The sequence below is a fragment of the Petromyzon marinus genome, unplaced genomic scaffold (assembly GCF_048934315.1).
Source record: "Petromyzon marinus isolate PM22_M1 ecotype Great Lakes invasive population unplaced genomic scaffold, UKy_Petmar_22M1.pri1.0 PM_G_Scaffold_45, whole genome shotgun sequence".
Classification (NCBI taxonomy): Eukaryota; Metazoa; Chordata; class Hyperoartia; order Petromyzontiformes; family Petromyzontidae; genus Petromyzon; species Petromyzon marinus.
Genome location: NW_027422997.1, coordinates 1,344,605 through 1,358,183, shown reverse-complemented (window position 1 = coordinate 1,358,183; position 13,579 = coordinate 1,344,605). Strand labels below are relative to the sequence as shown.

General features: G+C 51.7%; 1 protein-coding gene across 1 annotated transcript in view; it reads right to left on the bottom strand.

Annotated features, from left to right (window-relative positions):
- The window catches only part of LOC142917305 (ephrin type-A receptor 5-like), a 32,455-nt gene that overhangs the window by 3,764 nt on the left and 15,112 nt on the right, over positions 1-13,579 (bottom strand). The window contains exons 7-14 of the mRNA XM_076061936.1: positions 10,369-10,534; positions 9,326-9,473; positions 8,957-9,045; positions 5,276-5,401; positions 4,041-4,238; positions 2,333-2,394; positions 1,640-1,855; positions 841-990 (exon numbers count right to left, since the gene is read on the bottom strand). Coding sequence (XP_075918051.1) covers positions 841-990; positions 1,640-1,855; positions 2,333-2,394; positions 4,041-4,238; positions 5,276-5,401; positions 8,957-9,045; positions 9,326-9,473; positions 10,369-10,534 — 1,155 coding nt within the window. The remainder of the gene's footprint in view (positions 1-840; positions 991-1,639; positions 1,856-2,332; positions 2,395-4,040; positions 4,239-5,275; positions 5,402-8,956; positions 9,046-9,325; positions 9,474-10,368; positions 10,535-13,579) is intronic.

The following is a 13,579-nucleotide window of genomic DNA, read 5'->3' as shown; positions in this document are numbered from 1 at the left end:
CAGAGACTACACACAGAGACCCATAGAGTACTCACGCAGAGACCCATAGACTACTCACACAGAGACCCATAGACTACTCACACAGAGACCCATAGAGTACTCACAGAGACCCATAGACTACTCACAGAGACCCATAAACTACTCGCACAGAGACCCATAGACTACTCACACAGAGACCCATAGACTGCTCACACAGAGACCCATAGACTACTCACACAGAGACCCATAGAGTACTCACACAAAGACCCATAGACTACTCACACAGAGACCCATAAACTACTCACACAGAGACCCATAGACTACTCACACAGAGACCCATAGACTACTCACACAGAGACCCATAGACTACTCACACAGAGACCCATAGACTACTCACACAGAGACCCATAAACTACTCACACAGAGACCCACAGACTACTCGCATAGAGACCCATGGACTACTCGCACAGAGACCCATAGACTCACCACACAGAGACCCATAGACTACTCACACAGAAACCCATAGACTAATCACACAGAGACCCACAGCCGCACACAGAGACCACAGACTACTCACACAGAGACCGCAGACACACACACAGAGACCCATAGACTACTCACACAGAGACCCATAGACTACTCACACAGAGACCCACAGCCGCACACAGAGACCACAGACTACTCACACAGAGACCCATAGACTACACACAGAGACCCATAGAGTACTCACACACAGACCCATAGACTACACACAGAGACCCATAGACTACTCACACAGAGACCCACAGCCGCACACAGAGACCACAGACACACACACAGAGACCACAGACACACACACAGGGGTGCCGGTGCTGAACTCACGTCCCGGTTGCTCATGTCCCAGTACGGCCGTTCGCCGTACGACGTCACCTCCCACACGACGATGCCGTAGCTCCACACGTCGCTCGCCGACGTGAACCTGAGCTGTGCGATGGCCTCCGGGGCGGTCCAGCGGATCGGGATCTTCCCCCCCTGGTGGGGAACATTCACAACGGGACCTCGCCCTCGGGTCCGGCACGCGGGGCTCTCGCGGCCCGACGTCGTCGGCACGCGGCGAAGGGTTTGCCGGGTCAAAGCCGGCGTCGCAAGTTCGCGCCGCCTCGACGCGCCGAGCGTCGAGATTCACGGGTCCACACCGTCTCCGGTGTGGACCCGTGAATCCCAAAGGCAACGGCACCGTACGCTGCACGTTCGCACTTTCACCGCGCGTGTGTGCATGTGTGCGTGTGTGTGTGTGCGCGTGTGTATGTGTGTGTGCGTGTGTGCGTGTGTGTGTGCGTGTGTGTGCGTGTGTGTGTGTGCGTGTGCGTGTGTGTGTGTGCGTGTGTGTGTGCGTGTGTGCGTGTGTGTGTGTGTGCGTGTGTGTGTGTGCGTGTGTGTGTGTGTGTGCGTGTGTGCGTGTGTGTGTGTGTGAGGTTAATGCATTTCGCTCGACGCAAGGCGGCGGCAAGTACTTTCGGCGAAAAACGGAAGCCCCTTAGGGAGCGGTAACGCCGCGCCGACACACGCCGGGCCGGCGCGGCTTTGCCTTCTCCTCGACTCCGGCCGAACGTCGGCCGAACGTCGGCCGAACGTCGGCCGTCGACGACGCCGGCGCTTCTTTTTTCCTGCCCCGCCTTACCCGGGAGGTGTACGCTCCCTCGGGGTCGGCGTCCAGTAGAAGCGTCCGCGAGAGGCCAAAGTCGGACACCTTGCACGTCAGCTCGCCACTCACGAGCACGTTGCGGGCGGCCAGGTCGCGGTGCACATAGCCCCTGCGGGACAGGTACTCCATGCCCAATGCGACGTCACGCAGCATCCCGAGCAGCTGGGTCACCACGAGGTGCCCCTTCTTCATCTACACCGTGCCCGGCCAGAGGGGGGAGAGAGGGAGGGAGGAGGGGAGGAGAGGGGGGAGAGGGGGGAGGAGAGGGGGGAGAAGGAAGAGGAAGGGAGGGAGAAGAGGAGGCGATGAGGAGCCGCCTGGGTGACGTTGTGCTGCTTGTTGTGCGGCCGTCTGGAATGCTCTTCCGGGAGCTGCTATGTGCGTTTAAGTCATCGTTGTCTAAACTAATTTGTTTAGAACTCTCGCTTGTTGTGTTTAGTTTGTCTCCCCCCCCCCGCGCCAGTTGGCTACGTAAGGTACAAAGAAGTTTGACGCAGACGCGTGCAGTTGTCACCACAAGCGGAGCCCCGGTTAGTATGATCTACGGCACACACACACAACAACGCCACCGTGTGCTCTCCATTTGTGGACAGTTACACACACAACCGCTGAGGAGTGTGAGACTGCAACACACCGATGATCGCATCATTTGGCATTGCCACTTCTTACCCTGAGGAATAAATCCAAGGAATGGTTTTCCATGAATTCGGTGATGATCATGACAGGTTTACCTTCGTCGAGAGGACAAGAAAACCAAACGTTAGCAATCCACGCACAGCATTCACGACTTATACCGTAACATCATCACTTGGTCACATACACACCTTGTATCTCTGCCAAGATGCGTCGCTGTGGGTTCATACACAGGGACTCCTCTACTTACGAATGTTCCTCTTACGAACTCTCAGAGGTACAAACAAACCTGTTCGTACGTCCGGTTGCCCGTTCTGAACCGAGAGTCAGAGGTTCAACCTCTGCGCAATAGATGGTGGTGGCATCTGCATCTGCAGAACGTGAAGAACCAGTGGCATCTACATCTGCAGAACGTGAAGAACCAGTGGCATCTACATCTGCAGAACGTGAAGAACCAGTGGCATCTACATCTGCAGAACGTGAACCAGTGGCATCTACATCTGCAGAACGTGAAGAACCAGTGGCATCTACATCTGCAGAACGTGAAGAACCAGTGGCATCTACATCTGCAGAATGTGAAGAACCAGTGCATCTACATCTGCAGAATGTGAAGAACCAGTGGCATCTACAGCTGCAGAATATGAAGAACCAGTGGCATCTACATCTACAGAACGTGAAGAACCAGTGGCATCTACATCTGCAGAACGTGAAGAACCAGTGGTATCTACATCTGCAGAACGTGAAGAACCAGTGGCATCTACATCTGCAGAACGTGAAGAACCAGTGGCATCTACATCTGCAGAACGTGAAGAACCAGTGGCATCTACATCTGCAGAACGTGAACCAGTGGCATCTACATCTGCAGAACGTGAAGAACCAGTGGCATCTACATCTGCAGAACGTGAAGAACCAGTGGCATCTACATCTGCAGAATGTGAAGAACCAGTGCATCTACATCTGCAGAATGTGAAGAACCAGTGGCATCTACAGCTGCAGAATATGAAGAACCAGTGGCATCTACATCTACAGAACGTGAAGAACCAGTGGCATCTACATCTGCAGAACGTGAAGAACCAGTGGTATCTACATCTGCAGAACGTGAAGAACCAGTGGCATCTACATCTGCAGCACGCGAGGAACCAGTGGCATCTACATCTTTAGAACATAAAGAACCAGTGGCATGTAGTGTATAGTAGTGTATAATGTAGTATAGAGGAGTGTAGTGTATAGTCGTGTATAGTGTTGTGTATAGTGTAATGTGCAGTGTGTATAGTGTAGTATAGAAGTACACCACACCGGTGTGTTGGAGAGCAAATCCACAACATTTCCAATCTGAGTACAATCACCAGTGATTACAACAACGGGCATAATCAGCTGGACAGCCAGCTACATAACAGACTTGCCAGTTTTAAACTTGGTTCGAAGCTTTTGTGACTGCAGGAATTAATCTTTGTTTTTTTCGGTAAAGTCACGTATAAATAAGAAATAATAAAATAACATAATAGCGTCCGACGTTTCGGTTGTATACATCTGGGGTTATGTATTTCCCCTCTCTCTTAAATTTAGTTCTTCTGTACCTGATGATGGCTGCTTGCGTTGCAACCGAAACGTCGTACGCTATTATGTTATTTTATTACTTCTTATTTATATGTGACTTTACCGGAAAAAACAAACAAAGATTAATTGCCAGTTTTTAGTTTGTTTAAAATGCGTGTGGCATCGATTGGACGTTCTCGAAGCTCACTCTTGGTGACGACGCCCTCCAGGCGGACGATGTTGTCATGCTCGAACTGGCCCATGATGCTCGCCTCACACAGGAAGTCCTGCTGCTGCTGCTTGCTGGATCCGCCCTTCAGCGTCTTGATGGCCACGCGCACTGTCGCCGCCCCTCCGCTGCTGCCCTGGCGCTTCAGGTATCCGACGTGCACCTTCCCAAACTCTCCTGCGGGCCGAGGGGTCGATGACAGTGGGTAGCACGTAGAGCAGGTGTGAGGACCCCCCCCCCCCCCCGTCCAGCTGCTAAGTAAGGTTCGTCACGTGAATAAAACGTGCCGATTGCTTGCTGGTTGTGCACTGGCCGGTCGCTGTGTGGTGCATGCGTTGGGGAGTGTGAACCCACGGCAAACGACGGGGTGCTGCAAAACAATGTTAACACTTTTCGATTTGAAGCTTTCGTGACTGCGAGGATTCATCTTCTTTGGTTCTTTCGCTAAAGTCACCACCACGTAGAATGAGACTAAAATAATAAATTGCTAAAATAAAATAACGCGGTAAAACTCTCACGACGTTTCGGCCACAACGCAAGCGGCCTTCATCAGGTGAAGGGGACGAGACTGTCTGGAGGACAGCGCTGTCCAGACAGTCTCGTCCCCTTCACCTGATGAAGGCCGCTTGTGTTGTGGCCGAAACGTCGTGAGAATATTATTGTGTTATTTTATTTTATCAATTTATTATTTTATTCTCATTCTACGTGACTTTACCGAAAGAACCAAAGAAAATGTTAACACTTATATTGGACTATTGGTTTTTCATGGAAAGAGAACGAATAATAATAATACTACGCTGTAACATGATAACAAATCCATAATGGAGATTTTTTTTCTCTGGTTAGTGCACGTAAATTTATAAATGTATGGTTAAACTCGCCACCACCCGACCCAGCCAACTAGTAAGGCTTGTCACGTATGGATGATCTGGGTTCGCGAAAGCCTACGTGTTAAACATGATAACAAATGTAACGTTAATAGCTTCCAAAAGTCAAAGAGTTTCTCCCACTCGTTCGCCGTCGTTGTCACCGTGCGCCTGGAACCTTCTCCAGGCGGTCTCCAGAGCCCCGGAGGCACAAACATTTCTTGCGGCGGCGTTGCAAATTCTCAGCAGTGTCAACATTTGAAGTGGGCGCCCTGTGAGTAAGTTTTAGTTAACGGGTACCACGGTACAGACGTGCCCGCCCCCGTCCCCCCCCCCCCCCCCGTTCACCTGCTCCGATGACGCGTCCAAGTTTGATTCGCGAGGCGTCGATTTCCGTCGTGAACTCGCGGAGAGCATCGCTGGGCTCGTCGTAGTCGTGTGGGTCAATGTACAGCCTGAAGCCCGGCATCTTCACTGTGGGTGGCAACGGCGAAATCAACCGTGCACAGGGTGTGTGTGTGTGTGTGAGTGTATGAGGGGTGGTGTGTGAGGGGTGGTGTGTGTGGGGTGGTGTGTGTGTGAGTGTCCGGCAAAACAACCCCCTACCTCCTCGCGGTGCCGGACGGGAAACTCTGTCGTGGACAGTGCTGTGGGGGGAGGGCCAATTCCGATTGGCCCCTCCTCTCATGGCGTCTGTGACCACCACAGTGGCTAAACGGGGGCTCTGGATGGGTACGAGGGGCCGGTAACCCCTCCACCTTCAACATTTTTACCACGAAACTACGAATAAAAAATTTAACTAATAAGCTTGTGCCGGAGGCCCCGGGGGGACAGGCGTCTATGACGTCTCCTGGCCAAACCCCAATTGGCAGAGCCAGGAGATTGAATCTCTACCCTCGGGTCTCCTCCAGAAACAACGAAAAGCCACTTCGTGTGGCCACGTGGAATGTTCGAACGCTCACTGCGGAGGAGAGGCTGCCACTCCTCTGTCGGGAGCTGGACCGGTACCGCCTGGATCTCTGTGGCATTCAGGAGGTCCGGTGGACCGGTTCTGGCTCCTGCCACAATGAGGGGTGGACAGTCCTCTACTCGAGGCAGCAGACTGCCAAACAACAGGGTGTGGCTCTTCTTTTGAACACAAGAATGAAGGGGGCATGGGAGCGTGGTGATGAGGTGTGGGAAGCTGTAAGCCCCAGGCTACTTTGGGCTCGCCTTCCCATCAACCGGAGACGAGGAGTGGTGGTCGTGGTTACTTATGCCCCCACTGAAGACGAACATCCGTGGAGGGATGCAGGCAAAGCCGATGAGTCAGATGCCTTCTATGACCTGTCACAGGTGCTGGCTAAAGTGGCCCCTCGGGATAGAGTCATCTTGTTTGGTGACTTCAATGCCCGAGTTGGTCATGATGCTGGCACCTGGTCTGGAGTGATTGGAGGGCATGGGCCAGATCAGCTCAATAACAACAGTAGGAGGCTGCTTGATTTTTGTTCAGCCCATGGGCTTGTAATTACCAACACGCTGTTCCGGCATTGGCGCATCCACACAACATCATGGATGCATGCCGGGTCCAAGCAAGAACATCTGCTGGACTACATAGTGACGAATCAGCGGATGCGAGCCCATGTCTTTGACACCAGGACCTACCGTGGAGCTGATCTGCCCTCTGACCATCGACTAGTCATCTGTGAGATGCGCCTGCCATTCTTCCACTCCGGTGGTGGGTGTACACCCAGGACCCCATTCCAACCTAAAGTGGCCTAGTCTCAGTTATCTGATGAAAGTTGCAAGCGAGAATTTCATCATCGCTTGCGGCTGGGGTTGGCATCGTCCCCCACTCCTCCTGATGTCGAGGGTAAATGGGCGAGGTTTAGGACTGTGACTCATGCAGCTGCATTGGCTGCTTTGGTTACGCAGTCCAGACCTCCCCAGAGACCCTGGCTGAAAGAGGAGGTGATCAGGATAGTTTAGAAAAAGCGACAGGCCCACTGTCATCGGCTACAGAATCCCACATCAGAGAATGAGGAGGCTTACCGCAGCCTTCGCTCGGAGGTTCGGAGAGCCGTGAGGCGCTGCAAGGATGGGTGGTGGTCGTGGGTTGCTGAGGAGATGGAGTCTGCCTCAGTGGCCCGTGATCACAAATCTCTATTTAACTCCATCAAAAAAGCAACCTGCAGCGCCACACCTATTACCAACATTAGGGGAAAAAACGGTGATCCAATCTCCGACCCCCAGGAACCGGTTTGCAGATTTGCTGAGCATTTCTGTGAGGTCCTGAAGGAGGGAAAATCTCTCAGCCAGGAAAACATCATGGCACAAAGTGGGGATGACCCTGCTGAGGCTGCGGTGCCTCAAATATTGGAAGAAGTCACCCCCTGTGAGTGGCTGGCTGAGGTGCCATCTGTTGAGGAAGCACTGAAGGCGATCCGGAGTCTGAGACCAGGAAAGGCACCGGGCAGAGATGATCTCCCAAGCGAAATGCTGAGGGAGGGTGGCGTTTGTGCACAGACTGCCCTATATGACATCATAACAACAGTCTGGACCACTGGACAGGTTCCACAGGATTGGAAGGATGCCCTGGTGGTCCCCCTCTTTAAGAAGGGGGACCGCACAGACTGTAACAACTACAGGGGCATCTCACTCCTCAGTGTGCCGGGAAAGGTCCTGGCAAGGATTATTCAACATCGCCTTGCCAGGCACGCTGAGGAGAGGCTTGCGGAGCCCAAATGCGGTTTCAGGAAAGGGCGGTCCTGCACAGATGCGATATTTTCTGTCCGTCTGCTACAGCAGATGTGTAGGGAATTCCAGCAAGACCTACATCTCTGCTTTAATGACCTGGTCAAGGCCAGGTCACACCGCCCTCTCCAGCTGCGACATGATTCCCAGTCGCACGCTCGTTGTCACGCGCTTCGCTCCGTCCCCGTTGCTCGAGGGTGAAGATGGCAATGGCGGTAACGGTGATTGTGGTTGGTGTGCTGGTGGCAGGTGGGGTTTTTGCCACCTCTTCGTGGGAAGAGGAAGAACACTGTCTCTCAATAGTGGAGGAGCGGAGAGCGACTTGTGCATGCATCAATGTCTTGAGTGGCGTACCACTACCACCACCAACATCGGAGGGTGGAGGAGCGATGCTGACAACAACGAGCGGAGCGCCGGGTGGCTAAAGCACAGCGGGTTGGCACAGTAGGGGGCACAGGTGGTGCATCAGCCAGTCATCTCAGTCAGTCGACCTGTGGCACCTGCTGGGTCTGCCCCGTGACCTCCTGCCAGTGGGCGTTCGACACTTCGCGTGGCCTCAGGGTGCACATAGCCTGGCACAAGCGTCGTGGTGACGTCACCGCCACTTAGTGGCGAATGGCGGTTGTTGAGGGGTGGTGTGTGAGGGGTGGTGTGTGAGGGGTGGTGTGTGTGTATGTGTGTGAGAGGTGTGTGTGTATGAGGGGTGGTGTGTGTGTGTGTATGAGGGGTGGTGTGTGTGTATGAGGGGTGGTGTGTGTGTGAGTGGTGTGTGCGTGTGTATGAGGAGTGGTGTGTGTGTGGGTGTATGAGTGGTGTGTGTGTGTGAGGTGTGTGTGTGTGTATGAGGAGTGGTGTGTGTGTGTATGAGTGGTGGTGTGTGTGTGTTTGAGAGGTGTGTGTGTATGAGAAGTGGTGTGTGTGTGTGTATGAGTGGTGTGTGTGTGTATGAGGAGTGGTGTGTATGAGGTGTGTGTGTGTGTATGAGAGGTGGTGTGTGTGTGTATGAGGAGTGGTGTGTGTGTGTGAGAGGTGGTGTGTGTGTGTGTGTATTAGAGGTGTGTGTGTGTATGAGAGGTGTGTGTGTATTAGAGGTGTGTGTGTATGAGTGGTGTGTGTGTGTATGAGTGGTGTGTGTATGTGTGTGTATGAGTGGTGTGTGTGTATGAGGTGTGTGTGTGAGAGGTGTGTGTGTGAGTGGTGTGTGTGTATGAGAGATGTGTGTGTGTATGAGATGTGTGTGTGTGTGTTTTAGAGGTGGTGTGTGTGTCTGTGCGCGCGAGGTGGAGCAGCGTTTACCCCGCACGCTGTAGAAGCGAGGTCGTCTCTCTTCGCGAGGCTCCGACTCTGCTGCTTGCCAGTGACCACTCCTCCTCCTGCTCCTCCTCCTTCAAACGCAACGCGATGCATGCAGCCATCAAGGCGGCGGCGGCAGTGCTGAAGAAGCGAGTTCGCTCTGGAGGGTGCCGCCTCTTACCCAACGTTCAGGGAGATTGCCTCTTGGTGGTGCAGCCAGATCACGTGGGAACACTCAGAACGCCCGTGGGACCCCCCCCCCCCAGTGTGACCCCCCCCAGTGTGACCCCCCCCCAGTGTGACCCCTCAGTGTGACCCCCCAGTGTGACCCCCCCCAGTGTGACCCCCCCCCCCCAGTGTGACCCCCCCCACCTCTTCTTGACGATGATGCAGGCAGCAGCGATGAGCAGCATCAGCCCCACGAGGCCAGCGGACAGCAAGGAGGCCCAGAGGGTCACTTCCTGAGTCGCTTGTGCTGGGGGAGGGGGAGGGAAAGAGTTACAAACACATCCTTCACTTACTACAACAACCACAACAACCACAACAACCACAACAACAAACACAACAACTACAACAACACCACAATAACCACCAACACAACAACAAACAACAGGACAACACCTACAACAACAACCACAACAACTACAACAGACAGGAGGGGTGGGGTGGTGGTGCTGTTGGTGGGGTCGTGGTAGGTTGGTAGTGGGGTTGGTGGTGGCGTAGTGGTTGGGTGGGGATGGTGCTGGTGAGTGGTGGTGGTGGTGGTGGTGGGTGGTGGTGGTGGTGGTCCTTGTGGCGTAGTGGTTGGGTGGGGATGGTGCTGGTGAGTGGTGGTGGATGGGTGGTGGTGGTGGCGTAGTGGTTGGGTGGGGATGGTGCTGAGATGATGGGGATGGTGCTGGTGAGTGGTGCTGGTGAGTGGTGGTGGTGGGGTGGTGGTGGTGGCGGCGTAGTGGTTGGGTGGGGATGGTGCTGGGGTGGTGGTTGGTGGTGGTGGGGTTGGTAGTGGTTGGTGGTGGGTGGGTGGTGATTGGTGGTGGGTGGTGGTGGTGCTGGTTGGTGGTGGTGGGGTGGTGGTTGGGGGTTGGTGGTGGTGGGGTTGGTGGTGGTTGGTGGTGGTGGGGTTGGTGCTGGTTGGTGGTGGGTGGGTAGTGGTTGGGTAGTGGTTGGGTAGGGTTGATGCTGGTTGGTGGTGATTGGGTGGTGGTGGCTGGTGGTGGTGGGTGGTGGCTGGATTGGGTGGTGGTGATGATTGGGTGGTGGTGGTGATTGGGTGGTAGTGGTGATTGGGTGGTGGTGGTGGTGATTGGGTGGTGGTGGTGATTGGGTGGTGGTGGTGATTGGGTGGTGGTGGTGGTGATTGGGTGGTGGTGGTGATTGGGTGGTGGTGATTGGATGGTGGTGTTGTTGCTCACGTGCGGGAGACGTCTGGAAGTGGAGTGTGGGGCTGTAGTCTCCGTAGCCGGCGGCGTTGCGAGCGCGGACCTGCAGTGAGTAAACCGCGGCATGCCGGAGCCCCGTCACGGTGATGCTCGGCACGCTGGAGATCAGCCTCATTACCTCTCTCTCGTCGTCGTCATCCTGGTGGGGGGGGGGTACAGATGGGGGGGGGGTACAGATGGGGGGGTACAGATGGGGGGGGGATGGGTTCAGACTCATCCCACAGAGACCCATTGAACCTGGGTCACGTGGTTCACAGCATATTGTTGTGTTAACTCTACTGCCCTCCACTTGCTAATGCAAAGACAAAGAACCCCCGTATAGTGTCAGCAGACTGTCGGGGCGAGTGCTGTTAGCGGCCACCTATGGAGGCACACGAGGGGGTGGGTGGTCAGCACCACGCCCGGCCGCCTTTGTATCCACAGTGGTGATGTTGTTGTATACGGCCCTTTTTCCACAATTAATATCCATAAGAATATTTACGGATGCATACACCTAGATTTCTTTTTCCTTTCTTTCGTGACAAACAATTTATATTTTTTAATGAATAAAACCCGTAAGCCAGAAACACGAAAAACCAGATGTCGGTCATAAACAGGCCATATATATAAAGAAATAATAAAACTCTCAAGGCGAGGATGTAACAGCTATCGGCAAAAATCTCCAGGTGAACAAGAGTTTGATGGGCCCTTAGGAAAGGTCCCTCCGAGGTCAGAACACCAAGAGAGTAGACACGGAGACGCCAACAGGGTAAATCGTATACATATTCTTTTCCTTATTTGCCAGTAAAAAAAAAGGCAACAACAAGAATAAGATAGAATTAGCGATCCTAACGCTCACTCCAATTAAGAACAGGCCACCAGACACATCAGTGAATTATTATCCAATGATTAATTCGCTATCAAATGATTTTCACCTTTAATACTTTTACTGTTAAAACAAAGCTTGGAGCAGGAATACCGAGTCACATCAAAGGTTATCGAGAAGGAATGAGACAATGGGTAAACTTGCAAAAGAATTTAAACAATATCCCAAGCAACCCCGACCACCTTTGTCCCTCTCACAGCGCGGAGAAGCAGGAATTACACCTTATCACAAGGGGCCATCTGGAAAAGCCAGCCGGGTTTGATGAGGAGACACACCCCACCCCACACACGGCAACCAGGCAAAGACAGTTTTAAAGAAAATTGCAATATAATATTAATAATAACAACGTGTTAACCTTACACGACATTCCATTATAGAACCTTACAGAACCAAGGGATATGGATTCCAACAATCAAGAAACAGACCTCTTAAACTCAGGATGATAATTATTTTTCTTTTTAATAATTCTATCATAACAATTCGAACTTCGGTAAAACCGAGAGGTGTCGGGAGGACGTAGTTACAAACACGAGTCTTGGCGAACATGGGACCAAATGGTATTTGAGAAATATAAGTCGAAAGTATAAAGAGGTGCTCCCGACCACCTTTGTCTCTCCCAAAGAGCGCGAGAGAGGAATTTCACGCCAGGGCAAACAGATCGTTATCGCGGGGACCATCTGCCACACACGGGACTTAGTAGTGGCCCCCACCCCACCCTGCACACGGGCAGCAAAAGAGCGTATCTACTCGTTCACCAACGTCCGTCGAGTCCGAACCAACTACTGAAAGAAGAATCAACTGATACGTATGATACACTGCCCCCCACTACACGACAAACCAGACGTCTGCTTGACGCAAAGAATCGATTCCGAACATTGGCCTACTCTTTCACCACTCATACCATTCAACACACACACACACGGGTCATTAACAAAGCCTAAAACCTCAAGCCATTGAACCATCCGTGATTGTGGAAACATCGCAACGACCGAGTGAATAATCCATCGTTTTTAAGAGTGTTCATAATTTTCCTCTGTAATATTGTGCTGGGGCTGTACTTCTAACCGCATAAATTACCAACTGACCCATTAAGAAGGATTAATTCTTGGCACCTCACCACGGAGCGCCGCTCGCGGGGGTGAAGAGCGTGCTCAACCGGTTCCCTGTCAGGGATCTGGCCACAATTAATTAAAAGATTGGCCCGAGATAAGGATCAAAAAGGAAACATCGCCACCCATTGAGTCGCGTTGAGAAGTCGATTAGAAATACTTGAGTCGTTCGTTAATATTTTCTTTCTACATAATCTTGCTGGTATCCACGAATGAAATAACGAATTCAAACGCATATTTGTGCCTCCAAGAATAATACTGGTTGGAGTGCCCTTTCAACGAGTAGCGTTGCATAATAATTAGGCATCCTATTGTTAACAACGTGACAATAATTGCATTAAGGGCCGCGCATGATCAATGACCGAATGCTGTGTTGTGTGACAATTCAAGTAACGAAGCATTGCGGCCATCGAGTGTTGTTGATAAGGTAATTAGAAGTATTTCAGTCGAACGCTTTAAATTCATAATCGTTATGAATCAATGAACGAACATCAACGTGGTACTGTGCTGACGATTTCAAGCATAATAACTTCGCATATCAGAATGTATTAAGGATTGGATACGAATCAAAGACCAAGTGCCGTATTGTGTAACAATTCAAGTATACGAGTTTGCATATTATAAAGTTAAGGTTTGATAGAATAGTTCGCATATTTTTAATCTCTCTCTCAACAACCGATCGATTGCGTTACGCGTCGGGAATTAACCACAGGTGCCGCTATCGAGGTGAAACAACGCAATCGTGATGTTATCATGTTAACGCTGTGTTGAAATTCCAAATCCCGAGATTGAGTTTTCATATTATCCAAAAATTAAAGTTAGCTAGAAATAAAATTGATAAAAGCAGAACGTTTGTGTGTGATTCTTCCTGAAATCCTGCATAATATTGTTCTGCGTATGAGATCTGAATCCTGGGGACCTATCATAAGTACACTATCACCACACATAATCCATAACACACATAATTCATAATGTTCAATCGAGAGTAATCGTATCCTTATCGATAATACGGAATTAAAGAGCAGAGTCGAATCGACTCTCTCTCATTCACGCTCACAACGCCTGCGTCACTGCATACGATTAATTGCGTTATTCCAATTCATAACACAATCCTCGTCACCGAGGCTCGACCTTATAATCCATAACGACCTGCATTATCATAACCACGCCCACTCGCATAAATTAATACGATTATCTCTCGAATCAGCAT